This window comes from Galeopterus variegatus, unplaced genomic scaffold, assembly GCF_000696425.1.
Source record: "Galeopterus variegatus unplaced genomic scaffold, G_variegatus-3.0.2 Scaffold4030, whole genome shotgun sequence".
In the NCBI taxonomy this organism is placed as follows: Eukaryota; Metazoa; Chordata; class Mammalia; order Dermoptera; family Cynocephalidae; genus Galeopterus; species Galeopterus variegatus.
The window spans coordinates 11211-25674 of NW_007730141.1; the positions used below are offsets into that span (position 1 = coordinate 11211).

Genomic DNA, 14464 nt, shown 5'->3' on the forward strand with positions numbered 1-14464 from the left:
CACTGCTGGCCCGTGTCCGTCTTTACAGACAGGATAGAGAAGACTGCATATGCAAGTTCAGTGTCCCCATTCCATGACCTGAGGCTGGCTAGATCTACTCTCACAGCCACAAGCTGGGCTCCCACTAGCTTGGTCTGCAGCAGTCCACTGTCACCCACCAGGGTCCATCTGTCCTGCTTGGTCAGACTAGTGAACTAAAGGAAGTGTGGATGAGGGCCAGCACCTCTGCACCAGTGGTGTCAGGTGTGGCACTTGTCCTGCTACCCTTCTGTGACACTGTGATATTTATATGTTAGTTTTTATCCTGGCTCATACTAACCTGACCTTCTCCCGCCCTCCTCTCACCTGCTCCTTTTTCTTGCCGATGATGCAGGAAATTCTCTTATCGACTTTAGCTACTTATGGTCCTAAGACCCACATTCCAAGGGCCGGCCCATGGTTCACTTGGGAGAGCGTGATGCTGACAACACCAAGTCAAGGGCTGAGATCCCCTTACCAGTCATCTTTAAAAAAAAAAAAGACCCACATTCCAGAAGGGGCCCTGCCCCATGCCTTGGAGGAAGGAAGGCTGCACAGACAGGCCTCGCTCGGCTTCCCCACTCCATCTGTTAGGGTCAGGCCATGCTCTTTTTGTCCAATCACATTTCTACTCAGTAGTCCATGCTTCAGTCATGCCTACATCATGAAGCTTCCATCAAAACCCAAGAGCACAGGGTTCAGGAAGCGCAGGTCACTGAACACGTGGAGGTTCCTGGAGGGTGGCTCTCTGGGGAGGGCGTGGACGCTCCGTGGACGCTCCCCACACCCACCCTGCGCATCCCTTCATCTGTGTCCTTTGTGATATCCTTTACAGTAAATGGGTAAATTTTAGTATTTCCTGAGTTCTGTGAGCCGCTCACCTAATCGATCAAACCTAAGGAGGAGGTCGTGGGCGCCCTGACTTATAGCTGTTCAGTCAGAAGCTCCAGGGACTGGATTTGCCACTGGTGTCTGAATGGTGGCGGTCTTGGGGACTGAGCCCTCAACCTGTGGGATCTGACGCTTACACCAGGTAGACAGTGTGAGAACAGATTTGAATTAGAGGACGCCCTGGTGACATTCAATGCAAAGTTCATTGCTTGCTCGCTGGTGGGGAAAATGCCCCACATCTGGTCGTACAAGTCTTCTGTGTTGATTGCTGTGGTGTGAGATAACAGAAAAAAGTTTGTTTCTCCCAGTCACTTCCCCAGGATGAGACATGACTTTTTTTTTTTTTTTTTCAAAAGATGACCAGTGAGGGGATCTTAACCCTTGACTTGGTGTTGTCAGCACCGCGCTCTCCCAAGTGAGCCATGGGCTGGCCCTGAGACATCGCTTTTGACTTTCTTGACTTAGGGCAGGTCGGGGGAACAATTACAGGGACCTCCACCTGCTGTCCACACCACAATGCCTCTTACCCAGCAGGCTACTGACCCAGTGTGGGGTTCTGCCAGCCACCACCTGTTTCTGTTCCAAACATACATCAGGAAGTGGGAAATGCCTGCTGGGAGGGTCCCGGGACTGGGGGACCCCAGGTGAGGGGATTTGGGCCTGGACTCCACTGATTCTTTGGTCCCATGCACCCACCTGGACAGGCAGCCAGCATGAAGCTCTGCTGTGGAGACCCTGACCTGGCCCCTGTGTCCAACAGAGCCTGCCGTGTCTGGACCCACTGCCCAAGTGGGTGCCCAGGAGCGCCTCTGACTGATGGATGTGACGTGCACACGGACAGGGCGGCCTGTGGCCGCGCTCTCAGGCCGGGGACTGAAGGCCAGCTCCTCTGCAGGGCCCAGGACCGTGGTTTCCCGGAGGTTTCGCCGAGTCCTGCGCCCGCACCCTCGCGGCCTGCCCGGTGCAAGCTGACGAGCTCCCGTGCTGGCTGTCGCGTTTCCCAGGGACGCCGTCTGGACGGTGTCCTGCAGGACCCTCCGCTGTCGGGCCCCTTCCCCTTGCACGTTGCAGCAGGAGGTCACCGCCTTGCTCCTGGAGTCCTAGGTGGGTCCCACTACCGCTGCTGCCCCCGTGTCCCTTAGGCCCCTAGGCGCCCGTCCTGATGTGCACGTCACATCTCTCAGTCGAGGCGCTCCTGGCGGCTCACTTGGGCAGTGGGTCGAGACACGGCAGGCTCTGTTGGACACAGGGGCCAGGTCAGGGTCTCCAGAGCAGAGCTTCATGCTGGCCGCCCATCCAGTTGGGCGCATGGGACGAAGGAATCAGTGGGGTCCAGGCCCAAATCCCCTCACCTGGGGTCCCCCAGTCCCGGGACCCTCCCAGCAGGCATTTTCCACTTCCTGATGTATGTTTGGAACAGCAACAGGGGGCGGCTGGCAGAACCCCACACTGGGTCAGTAGCCTGCTGGGTAAGAGGCATTGTGGTGTGGACAGCAGGTGGAGGTCCCTGTAAGTGCTCCACACAACTTGCCCCAAGTCAAGACAGTAAGTCAAAAGCAATGTCTCATTCTGGGGAGGATAGCAGAAGTGCCACCCTCAGATCCTGCTGGGTGCAGAGGTGCTTGCCCCTGTCCACGCTTCTTTAGTTCACTAGTCTGGCCTGCAGGACAGATGGACACTGGCGGGTGACTGTGGACTGCTGCAGACCAAGCTAGTTGGAGCCCAAATTGAGGCTGTGAGAGTATATCTAGCCGGCCTCAGGTCCATGGCGCGTGGGCACTGAGCTGGTCCATGCAGGGTTTTCTGTGTGTACAATACATGCACTTTCACGCCCGCCTCACTTCTGGGAGACTGGATATGCAGGGCTCTCAGCTTTCAGCTGTCATCAGGGTCGCTGAAGGTCATACCTTCTTCCACGTCACATCCTGTTTTCAACGCCTGATCAGTCGTGGTGTACAGGCCTGGCTCTGCTCTGGACATCTTCAATGGGCCGTCCCAATTCCACAGTCCTGCAGGGTTGGCTCAGCTCCCTCCTGCTGCTTTCCCCTCTTTCCACTGGGCTTGATCCCAAGAGCCTCCCTAAAGTACGTCCCCCACACACATCTCCTTGTATTCTGCCTTCCGGAAACATGGACAGGGCAACTGCACAGGGCTTTATTGGTCTTTGCAATGACTGGCTTTCCGTCGGAGCGAGGTGGGAGCCCCTGCGGCGTTCTGAGCACAGGCGGGATGGGACCTGCCTTGTTTAACAGGCTCACTCTGGCTGCAGTGCTGGGAACAGGCTAGTGGCCCAGGCATAGAAGTGGAGGGCTCTAGAGTAGGGGAGCGCCATTGGTCTCCGGTGGTTGCAGAGGGGATGGTGAGGTTCACGTGCACCAGAGGTGGGGCCAGCAGGACTTGGTGTGGTGACAGATGGGCTTTGGCCTGAGCAGCTGGATGGTGGAGCAGCTGGGCCTGCTCTGGGGAAGACTGGGCAGAGCAGGTTTGGTGGAGGATTTTGTTGAGGATACCGGTGAGCCCTCGCCTGCAGAGCAGGCACTTGCACTTGGGTGTGTGAGTCTGGAGTTTGGGAGAGAAGTCTTGGCTGAAGACATAAATGTGAGTCACTGGCATAGATGCCTCTGTCACCATGAGGGTCTGAGCCCTCCAGAGAGAGCCGAGACCTGGATGGAGCCTGAGCGGCAAGCAGGATACCCCCCAGCCCCCACCGCAAACTTTTGGGATTGGGACGGGCAGGGATAGCCGCTTGAGAGCCTGAGGAGGAGGGCAGTGTCCACCGCCGGCCCCACGCGGACCGTGGAGCTCGGAGCTCGTGCAGCCCCTGCTGGTTTCTGCTAAGCGCTTCCCCTCGACTGGGGCTTGTTTCCTCTTCGACCTTGCTCGTCGCCTGTGTTCCCAGGGTCTGACACTGGTCACCAGAGGTGACACGGGCAGAGTTCTTGGGATAGAGGGGCTGCAGTTTCAGCAGCTCTGGTCCTGAAGGGGGGCTTAGCCCAAGCCTGGGGGGCCCGGCCCCTCCCGGAAGCTGAGGCAGCATCGTGCCCACTCACCACCCACAGCCCTGAGGGGGCCTCCTTTTGGCCATGAGGGAGGGGCTCTAGTTAAAGGTCTGCAGCCACTGTCCCTGCGCCCCAGCAACCTTCTCTGGGGCGGGATGACTGGGACAGAAGGGGGCTCTGGTGGGTGGTCTGTGGCCTCTGAGCACTACCCACAGCAGCCTTTGATGGGGGGCTCTCTGGGCGGGGGGCGGGGCCGCACCGTTTGGTGGCTCCAGCCTGTAATTTGGGTTATATTTAGCCAGTGGCGCTGGGCTGGTCCCAGAGGACGGCCGGGGCTATAAGCGGCCGCGGGTGCCCACCCTGGAAGTGAGAGTCTGAGCGAGGAAGAGACAGCGCTGGAACCCATGGACACGTCGTACCCCCGCGAGGACCCCCGGGCCCCGACGCCCCACAAGGCCGACAGCACCGGCCACACGGCCCTCACGCTGGGGGTGCCGCGACCTCCGCCTCGGGACCACTTGATCTGGTCGGTCTTCAGCACCCTGTACCTGAACCTGTGCTGCCTCGGCTTCCTGGCGCTGGCCTACTCCATTAAGGTGGGCGGCGGGGGCTGCATGGGCTGCTGTCAAGGTGGCGTGGGGGAGGGCATTCCACAGGGGGCTGCCGGTGAAGGGGCCACCCCATTGGCATGGCCTGAAAGGGGCTCCTCACCAGGGTGAGGGCCAGAAAGGCTTGTCCATCATGGTGGGGGTGCTGTTCATAAAACAGGAGGTCTGTTCTTAAGGGAAGGTTTAGTCCGTCCAAAAGAGCACGGAGCCCATGGGGTGTATCTGCCCATCAAATGGGGGCTTTTCACCTGCTGTGGGCTGCTATGCACAGAGCCCCCTTTGGCTCCAGCTCCTGGGTGGGGGTAGGGTCTCAGCACCACAGAGGGACCACGTAGGTGGGTGCTGGCCTGGGATGGACACTGGGTCCATAGCAGGGGCAGGAAGAGCCAGGGGCCCCACCCAGCCCACATTTGGACCGGGGTCTCTTATGATCCAGGGCTCCACGGAGGGCTGAGGCATGTGTAAAGTTGCGGGCAGGGAAAGGAGTGGCTGAGCTCGGGGGAGTGTCCCCTCGGGTCATACCCCTCCATCCAAATCTTGGGTCCAGCATGGGCCCTCCAGTTTCCCCAGGTGGGGGGCAAGGCCCCCAGGCCTGAGGACATGTAGATATCTGGCCCTGCGGCCACTCCGCAGGCCCGAGACCAGAAGGTGGCTGGGGATCTGGAGGCGGCCCGGCGTTTGGGCTCCAGAGCCAAGTGCTACAACATCCTGGCTGTGATGTGGACACTAGTGCCACCTCTGCTGCTCCTGGGGCTGGTGGTGACTGGCGCCCTGCACCTGTCCCGGCTGGCCAAGGACTCTGCAGCTTTCTTCAGCACCAAGTTCGATGACACAGACTATGACTGACAGGCTGGGTTCTGACCCTGTCCTCACCAGGGGACCCGGAGCCAAGGACACTGACAACAGGGTGCTGACCCTGGGGCTCAACATTGACCCTCTAGGGTCTTCATCCCCACCTCATCCTGACCCTGGGGCCTCCCAGCCCCAACCTGGGCACCTAATGATGATCCTTTCAAATCCCAGGGGCCTTACCCTAACCTTGAGGGTCCCCAGCCTCTAACTCTGCCCCCACCTGACCCTCCCCCCCTCACTCAAACAGGCTCAGCCTCAGTTTCGCAATTAAAGGTGCCTGTTTCCAGAAAGTGCCTCCTGGGCCTCATTCCTGGCTAGGGTGGGAGAGGGAGCTGCCCTCGGGACCACGGAAGCCACATCCCCCTGGAATGGTGGGCGCCTCCCCAACAGCTCAGCAGCCCCGTTCCGTCTGCCTGGCCGTGCCCCCAACTGCCCCTTTGCTTAGCCAAGGGGAGGCCTGCGGCTTCTGGGGCGGAGGCGCCTGAGTATTTTAGAATGAAGTTTGGGAACGCAGGCCTTTGATCTCTGCTGCCCTGTGGTTCAGCGGCCTGCATTCTGTAACGTGTGGGTGCGTCTGCTGACTCCACATGTGCGCCCACCCCATCTACGTGTGCACGCGTGTCTGTGCGTGGGGCACCTGCATGTGCTTGCAGTCTACGTGGGAGCCCTGCCTGTGGGCTGGGTGTGTGCTGCCCTCCTTCTGGGTCACTCTGTGTCTGTGGCCCTGTGTGCCACTTTAGTCCTGAGAAATCTCAGTACCTGAACTGTGGTTTCCCTCCTTCCTGGGTCAGTGAGGTAGCCGGGGTGCCTGGGCGGGACCATGGGGCTGGGCGCACACGGTCCCCCTGTCACCCATGTACATCTTCCACACGTGTGCAGGATCCCAGTCCCTCCCTCTGCCCCCACCAACTGTGCACAGAGAGGCAGGCAGGGAGGAAATGCGGGTGTGAACATTTTCTGAGCCCCCTGATGCTCGGTGACAGTCATGTTACTTCTCCTCTCTCATGTGCCACACAGCTCCCCGCCCCCCAGAACCAGCAAAGCCTGGCAAGTGGCGCAGGACAAACAGATGCACGAGCTCTGTGTGGTGAGGCCGCAGGGCCTCCCTGGGGCTGGCCAACGACAGGGCGGGCTAATTGCAGGGGCCTTGACCACAAGGCAGCTCAGGGTTTGAGCACCCCACCCAGGGTGCCTTCCCTTCCCAGGAGTCCCCCTCACTTGCCTGTCTTCCTGGGCTGGGTGGGGGTTTCTGTCTAGTTGCTCTACTTGGAGCCCCCAGAGCTACGCCCTCATCCTGTGACATGCCTGCAGCCAACAGCTGTCCTGGCTGTCTCCACGGAGCCCACACTGAGGACAGCGTGCTTTGGCCGAGCTAGCCCCTGGAGGCAGAGGTGTGTGGAGCTGGAGCACTGGCCCCTGCTGGGTGCTGGTGACAAGACAAGGCTGGCCCTTTGGTAGACCAAGGATAGGGGCAATGTGCCAGGCGGGGCTTGGATGGGGACAGAGACAGTGGGCCAACTCTAAGCCTCAGGATTGGCCCAAGAAGAGATTGACTGGTGCTGGACACAGAGGCCAGGAGCAGAGGTCAGCCTGGGTGTGGCCAGGTACATGTCCACAAAGATGGGATGGCCTGCCAGTTCCCATGCTTTGAGAGGGGGCCAGGGATTGTCTGGCCCATGCCGAGGTGCTGAGGACAGTGTGTGGTCAAGATGCCTTGGGGAAAGGGTCACAAGCAGCCCTCCCTGCCCCAGCCTCAGTCTCCTGGGCAGGCTGATGGATCCTGACCAGCCAGGCCAGCACACCTGCCTGGTCACCCCACCACGGCCTCCCCAGAGGGTCGCCACACTGTGTTCAGAGGTGACAGCACACACGTGCAGCAGGGACTAGGCCACATCTGTACTGTGGGTGCAGGACCACCTGTCACCTGTCCTGCTGGGACAGGCCTGGATCACGGCAAGGAGAAGAGGCCCCCGCTCTCCTCAGCAGACCTGCCTCAGCTGTTTTTTGCCCAGTGACAGCGTTTGATGGGCACAGATCTGCAGCTGAAGGAGAGACTGCAGGCACCGAGGCGAACCCCACAGAAGCGTAGGTGACATTCCCCGAGGCCCTGCACCCTTGGCTCCAGCTGGGCCCTGAACTTCTTGCTGGTCTGCAGCTTAGGCCACGGTCCTCCCCGCTGTGGCTGTGAGCCCCAACAAGCATGCCGCTCGGTCACTGTGGCCGTAAATGCATGGTGTCCACAGGTCCCCACCATCTGCACACCACATTGTTCCTGTTGAGGTGGCCACGAGAAGTCCCCTCTCAGACTTCCAAGTGCAGAGGCTCAGCTGGCCAAGGCCGGCTCTGCCCTGGAGCACAGGCTCACGCCATAGGCTGCTCCCTGTGGTGACTGAGTGTTGCAGATAGGAGGCAGGCCCCGGGAGTCGGGCGTTCTGATGCCACCTCCCGAGCCAGCCATGGCCCAGGACACCTCCACACACACCTTTCCCCTCTCCCTCATGCATCGCGGCAGGCCTGTGTCCTCTGACGCTCAGCTGGTGCCTGCTTCTTGGAGACAGGGATCAGCTTTCCACTGTGAATAGGGAATGTGGGCAACGCCAGTGTGCGAGAGGTGCAGACAGCAGGGGACCCACCTTGCTGCACTTTCTGATCCGCTGCACAGCCCTTTCTTTTAGAAGGAAAGAGGCACGTGGGCTCCTTAGAGAAGTAAAGCATCTCCCACACCAGACTTTAATTGCTCAGGCTGACTCTGTGCAGGGGGCCTGGTCCTCACTGGGATTTCGGCAGCAGACGTCATTTCACCCCACTCTTGGGAAACCACCGCTGACCCATCCCAAGGGCCGAACACAGCCTCCAGCTGTGGGCAGCCTGCCCAGGACAGATGGGCCGGGGGCCATGGCCTTGAACCCTTGCACATTTGGCTCTGCTCCCTGTGGCTGGTCAGTGGGGAGACATGGGGTCTTGCTCTGGCATCTGTCTGTCCTTTATCTCACAATGGCTCCCCACTCTCTTCTCATGGGCACTTGGTTGAGGAAAGGCTGCCCATCCCAACCCACTCTGTGCCAGAGTCTGTCCAATCTGACCAAAGTGGCCACAGTCCAGAGCAGCCAAAGACTGAGACACATCCCCATAACATCCCATGAGCACCTGGACTCAGCCATGCCTGATCCTCAACTGCACGATGACACAAGTTCCTTTCTGGTGAAGCTGTGACTGAGACGCCTAAGTGATTGTGCAGGTGGCCGAGTGCTGTTCCTACACCTCTCCCAATCCCTGCCGTCCACCTCCCTGTCCTGCACCTGCCTCTGGTTTCTCAGCAGAGATGCTAGCCACCCTGCATCTGGTCCTGTGGACTGTGCCCTGTGACCACGGCACTCGGAAGAGTCTAAGGACAAGAGGCCAGAGGTCAGACGACAGGCTCAGGCCCTGGCTGCAGGAGCTCGGGAAAGCGCCCTGGAGGGAGTGAGAAAGGGCACCGAGGGACAGCGGGTGCTGGTGTCCACCCACAGGGGCAGAGAGATGCATGGGGACACCTGGGGACGCCTGCCATGGTGGGTCAAGGCTGGGGAGGGGCCCAGTTGGGCCTGAGGGACCAAGGCCATCTCAGAGAGGAGTCCTGTGGTACCAGAGGACCAGCGTCTAATGTCTTCAAATTTCTCCTGGGACGCCCTTGGAGCTGGAACTTGCAGGCAGCTATGGGAGTGACCTTTGTATCCGGCCAGCCGAGCGGGGAAAGGAGGCCTTCTGTCCTGTAGGGAGAGAGGAGGTGTCCTGGGGGTGAGGGCACGCTCCCAGGGGGCAGCTGGGGTATGGGCCCCTGGGCCCTCGGACAGGTCTGGGGGTGACTGCCTACCCGGTGGCAGGGGGAGCCGAGCTTCTGATGGCCACAGCTCGACCTCCAGTGGGGGTGTCCAGGGCCCTGCCCGAGTCACAACCTCGACTGTCACAGAGTCCTCAGAGAAGAAAAAGTTAAGCTTGTTCCCCTGGTAGAAGATGCCAGAGACGCACACTCTGGGGATCCCCGCCAGGCACACAGGATCAAAGGTCACACCTGTCCTGGTGACCCTGTGGGGTAGAGTTCTGTGAGGAGTGGTGGGCGCGGCTGGCTGCTCTCTGCCAGCTCCTGTACTCACCTGAACCCCGTGCACCCAAAGAGCACTGCCTGCAGAAAGCCCCCCATGCCTGTCAGGAAGTTCACGGCGCCTGAGCCGTCCGCATTCTCCGTCCACACCTGCAGGGTCAAGGGCTGTGGGTGCCGGGACCCCCAGCACACTGGCCCTCCTGAGGCTGCCGTCCAAGGTCAGGCAGGAATCTCCAGGGCTGTGACCCTGCTGTGACCCTCTGAGGCTGGCTCCACTCCCACCACGGGGCTCAGTGGGAGGCAGGCACGGTCAGCCTGTGGGTCTCAGGCAGCGGCCAGGCTGACCTTGAAGGGCTCCGTGACGTTGGCAAAGCTCCTGTCCAGGAGACCCCGTGCCTTCACTGGGTCCTTTAGCTCCATCCAGCCCACGGCAAACATGCTCTGGGGTCAGAGGTCAGAGGACACGCTGGGGTGAGGCCCACTGTGTGGGGATGGAAGACTGAGGCCAGCGGGGCAGGACCACCCCCAACCCCAGGCTCCTCACCCAAGTCATGGCAGGGCCCTGGGGGGACGTCACAGCCTCGTAGATCTCCAGGTTTGTCCTGCGAATGGCAGGACTCAGGGGGAAGGGGACCGGGTAGCCCAGGAGCACCACGTCTGCCTGCTTCACCTCCTCTCCTGCGGGGAGAGCTGCTGCTGACAGGGGTGGGGGCGCTCCAGGACACAGGGGTCAGGGGGGCAGGGGGCCCTTGAAGGAGCTCTGAGTCCACTCACCAGGCTCGTACCCATCAAACTCTGGGTGGAAGTTCCGCTCTGGGTCAAAGGGCACCTTGATCTTATCAGCCACCAGCAGCCACTGGTCAGGGACCGGCAGACCCAGGTCCTGGGCCAGGGCAGCAGCAAAGCGCAGGCTGGGGAGAGGAGGGGGCTGCAGCCAGCACTCAGGCCGGCCCCCTGCTTGGTGGGGTGGGGGTGGGGCAGGTCTGCAGCCTGGGAAGGGAGGGGTGGGGAGGTTTTCAGGTCTGACCTGTTCTGGGCCAGGACATTGGTGTACACGGAGTTGTTGACCCCTGAATGGTACTCGTCGGGGGGCATGACTCCTGGGCACACAAAGCCATGATGGTACTTAGCGCAGGGTCTCAGGGGCTGCCCTCGATGCCAAGTCAGGGGCCTGGAAACCACCTGCTGAATCTGCAGCATCCACCACCTCCCCTCCTGCGCCCCTCACCCCTCACCCCTCAGGTGGCATTCCTCCTGCCTGGGGCCCCACTCCACACGGCTGCACCAAAACTCCGCCACGCCACTGACCACGTCCCAGCCGCCAGCCTCTCGGAAGAGCTGCAGGTCCTGGGGGCAGAAGGCGGGACAGAGGCCAGGACTCCAGTGATTCTGGTTCCCACCCAACGCCGACCCTTCCGAGAACCCAGAATACAAGACCTGGCTCCGTGACGCCTGTCCTCAGCCAGCTTCCCAGGACTGGCCCCGAAGAGCAAGTCACGGGGGCGGGGGCGCAGCGACACCTCACCTGCGTGGTGTGGTAGTACAGCTCGAAGGCCAGCACCACGGCCCCGTTGATGTGGATCTCCTGGACCCCGTAAATGTCCTCGGGGCAGACCTCCAGGCCGGAGCCTGCGCTCTCCCAGGCAAACTTGGCTCCCTGAGGGGGAGGGCGGTGGTGTAGACGTGACCCTCCTCTGGCGTGACCCTGCTCTGGCGGGCAGGGGCCGCCCACTGACTTCCCCATGCCCTTGACCTTCAGAGAGAGGAGGAGGTGGGGGCAGGCAGGGTAGTGAGAGGACCCAAGAGACTGGGCCAGAGTGGGGTCCCAGCCCTGCTGCTGTCCCACCTCCCCTCTCAGGTATAGGCTGCGGGGAGCTGTTGAGGCCCCACAAACTTCAGGGCAGAGAATCCAGGACGTCCCATCCCCACCCAGAGAGGCGACCTGGGGTGTGAGGACACCAGGCCCTGCAGGGCCCACAGGGTGGGTGCCCAGGTCCTCCTTACCTGGTAGCCCAGGTTCCGGGCATTCTCCAGAGCGCCCCCCAGCGTCCGGATGCGGTACTCCAGGATAGCCCTGGAGGCCTCCGGGTGGAACATCAGGACACTCGGGAACATCCAGAGATCCTAAGAGCACAGTCCCTCTTCCTGGAGCTGGACAGGCTCTCACACCCTCTCCCTCCCCTCCCGCCTGGTAGAGCCTCGAGTGGGGTGAGTGCCTGGCGAGCGGGGTGGCTGAAAGCCCCATCGCTGCCTTCCTGCAGTCCCTCTGCCTCCGTCCAGGTCCTTCCGCCGCCACCCACCCAGATCTGCTGTGGGCCCACCCGGGTGCCCCCTCCAGCCCAGACGCTCTGGAGTCTGGTCCTCAGTCCAGCACTTCCCCTCCCCAGCAGTATGTGGTGCACCCAGAGGCTCAGGCCGGAATCTGGGTGTGCACAGTGTCAGGCGGCAGCTGCCTGATCTAGAGTGAACGGCTCAGCCTCCCGAGACTCAGCCGTGAGATAGGCCACAGCACCAACCTCGCAAGGCATGGGGACGATGACGGAGCAGCCCTGAGCACAGTCACCCTCGACACCTCCACACCCAGCAGTCACTGAGTCCCAGCACCCTACACCCTCAGCTCCTCCCAGCCACCCGCAACCCGGCTCCACTCTGATCTTTCCAGGACGCACCTCTGCCCGTGTCCCTCTCCCTGTTAAAGTCTCTGTGGCTTTTGTGGCCCTCAGGTAAACTCCAAGCTCTATACCATACTCTCTACGAGACCCTGGTGACTTGGGCCCATCGCTCTCTTTGCCATGGTGAGCGCCCCTTCCCTAGCCCATGTGCCACACGCATCTCAGCTCTGGGCCTTTGCATCTTCTGGTCCCCTCGTCTGGACCACTCTTCTCCACCGAACTCCTACACACCCTTCTGCTGAGATGCCACCTCTTCCAGGAAGCCTTTCCTCACCCTGTGCTTCCCCAACCACAACTCCGAACCCAAGGAGGGCGTAGCTGGTGGCCCTCCATGCCCATCTGCTGCCTACCACGTGGCCGGTGCTGAGTGGACGATGCTCACCTGGTCCCAGAAGACGTGGCCCCAGTAGCACTCCTCACGGCTCCCATTTGAGAGGCCCCCAGGGCTGAGGCCATGGCAAACATATCCTGGGGTCCCGGGCTGGGGCAGGGCACTGAACAGGTAGTAGAGGGAGCCACGCAGGGCCTGGCGCAGGGGCAGGGGCCCTGCCACATCCAGGCCACAGCCTGCCCAGAGCTGGGCCCAGGCCTGCACGTTGGCCATATACAGGGTGCCCCCGGCCTGCAGCTGGAGGGCCTCGGTGAGGCACGCCTGGGCTTCAGCCTGGCTGCTGCCCACCACGGTCAGAAAGTCCCAGGTCCTGTCCTCCTCGCCTTCCCCCAGGGTCAGGGCTGGGGGCACTGGTGTCCACAGCATGTGTATCTCGTGCTGCAGCCCCCCAGGCTGCTCAGGGGTGAGCGTGTGGCTGTACAGGTACCTGCAAGAGTGTGGCCGTGCCTCAGGGATGGGCACCCTCCTTGGGCCGCCCAGCTGGGACTCTGGCCCCCTCCTCACCGGGCTCCCTGGAAGTCAGGTCCCACATGCAGGTCCAGGTCTGGGCTTTCTGGGGAGAAGGCTGACCGCAGCAGCACTGTGATGGGCTGGCCCCCTGTGGCCAGGCGGGTGAGGCACACACTGAAGGCCAGGACGTGGGGCAGTGTGCGGTGGGCATAGATTCGCTGGGAGGCGCGGAAGCTGGGGCCCTCCAGTGTGTGCAGAAAGGAGCCTGGGGCGGGGGGTGGGGAAGGGAAGACAGGGCCCCGGGGAAGGTTACAAAGCTGCTGCCCCCAGAGATACAGGCCACGCTGCACTGTGGCCTCCTGGGCTGGCAGTGGAGTCCCTCTGACCTCTGGCTGTTTCTTCCCACAGTGAGGTGGGTCCACTCTCTAAGTCTTGGGGGCTCTCTCGGAAGCTACAGCTGCACAGGGGACCCCGGGCTCCCCTCCAGAGGGAGGGGAAGGTGGGGGACCCCGAGAGGCCATGCCTTTCAAGTCGGCCTCTTGCCTCCTTTCTTTGTGAGGCTTCCTGTGGAAAGTCAGGAGGTGCGGGAATGGGATTTGCTGTTGTGGACCCCTGCTCACCTGGGACAATGGTTTGGGGGTAACAGGACAGGTGGCGGCTACCTGCGTTGGTGTCCAGGGCAAAGGTCTCGGTCAGCTGCTCTCTTGTCCCGGCAGGGGCCTCCAGCCGGACGTTGAGGGGGCTGGGCAGAATCGCCCGGTGTGTGTCCCTGCCAGCCCCATTGTACACGCCACTCACATGCAGTGTATCATGATACACGCGTGTGCCCAGATATGCATTGGTCACAGTGGCCAAGAGCCGGGGGTCACTGGGCAGAGAGTGGGCAGTGAATACGGTGGGATCCTCGCCGGCCCCCTCCATGGAAAGGTTCACTCAGCTGGAGTGGCCTAGAGAGTGTGGGGTCAGGGACCCTGGCATTAGCGGGCCTTTCCCAGGCCCCTCTCAGAACGTGGCTGATGCCCCCCACCAGATTGTGGTGGGAAGTGTGGGACCCGCCGGGCAGCCCTGATTATCCAGAGCCCCCACCTACGAGCCACCCCAGGAAAACACCTTCGACTCTCAGAGATGCTTGAATCCCTAATACTGATTTCTGGGAACCACCGAACGTCCCCTCAGACTCTCGCCTTAGAACCCCAACCCTGACACTCGGGGGCTCTCTCCGGCCTGCTCTCCATGCCACGTCCCGTCCCCCAGCCCCAGTCCTGACCTCAGCTGCATGTGGTCGGTGAATGAGGAAGCCTCAGCCCAGGGACATTCGTCCTGCAGGAGGCAGGGCAGGCCGGGCTGGGGCTGCACGGGGCACGCGGGTCGTGGAGTGCTGGGGCAGGGGCAGCAGCTGGGAGGGCGGGCGGCGCTGTCTGGGACTCACCGCAGCTCTGCTCGGTCACCGGACGCCCCAGGTGGGAGCCTGTGTCTCTGGGTCCCCCCCAGGGTCGGGGTTG

The 14464-nt window shown here is 61.7% G+C and overlaps 2 protein-coding genes across 2 annotated transcripts; one reads left to right on the plus strand and one right to left on the minus strand.

Moving 5' to 3' along the window:
- The first annotated feature begins 4235 nt into the window (after nucleotides 1-4235).
- IFITM5 (interferon induced transmembrane protein 5) lies at nucleotides 4236-5658 on the plus strand. Its single transcript, XM_008586567.1, has 2 exons — nucleotides 4236-4504; nucleotides 5150-5658. Exons 1-2 carry the CDS (start codon nucleotides 4313-4315, stop codon nucleotides 5360-5362), a joined length of 405 nt encoding a protein of 134 aa, XP_008584789.1. The 5' UTR covers nucleotides 4236-4312; the 3' UTR covers nucleotides 5363-5658.
- Nucleotides 5659-9033: 3375 nt separating this feature from the next.
- On the minus strand, nucleotides 9034-13883 carry ATHL1 (ATH1, acid trehalase-like 1 (yeast)). Its single transcript, XM_008586568.1, has 13 exons — nucleotides 13625-13883; nucleotides 13017-13227; nucleotides 12504-12939; nucleotides 11454-11573; nucleotides 10975-11106; nucleotides 10685-10796; nucleotides 10477-10549; nucleotides 10224-10360; nucleotides 9994-10127; nucleotides 9795-9890; nucleotides 9502-9599; nucleotides 9222-9433; nucleotides 9034-9117 (listed from the first exon to the last, which is right to left on the minus strand). The coding sequence occupies exons 1-13, from the start codon at nucleotides 13881-13883 to the stop codon at nucleotides 9062-9064; spliced, it is 2076 nt and encodes a 691-aa protein (XP_008584790.1). The 3' UTR covers nucleotides 9034-9061.
- Between the last annotated feature and the right edge of the window lie 581 nt (nucleotides 13884-14464).

Excerpts from the sequence above, each read along its gene's own strand:
- ATHL1 (XM_008586568.1), bottom strand. The coding sequence starts at position 13,883 with ATGGAGGGGGCCGGCGAGGATCCCACCGTATTCACTGCCCACTCTCTG. Across the intron at positions 11,107-11,453 it reads CCCGGAACCTGGGCTACCAG|GGAGCCAAGTTTGCCTGGGA; the intron begins GTAAGGAGGACC and ends CCTCCCCCTCAG. Across the intron at positions 9,118-9,221 it reads TCGGCTCCCCCTGCCACCGG|GACAGAAGGCCTCCTTTCCC; the intron begins GTAGGCAGTCAC and ends CTCTCCCTACAG.
- IFITM5 (XM_008586567.1), top strand. The coding sequence starts at position 4,313 with ATGGACACGTCGTACCCCCGCGAGGACCCCCGGGCCCCGACGCCCCAC. Across the intron at positions 4,505-5,149 it reads CGCTGGCCTACTCCATTAAG|GCCCGAGACCAGAAGGTGGC; the intron begins GTGGGCGGCGGG and ends GCCACTCCGCAG.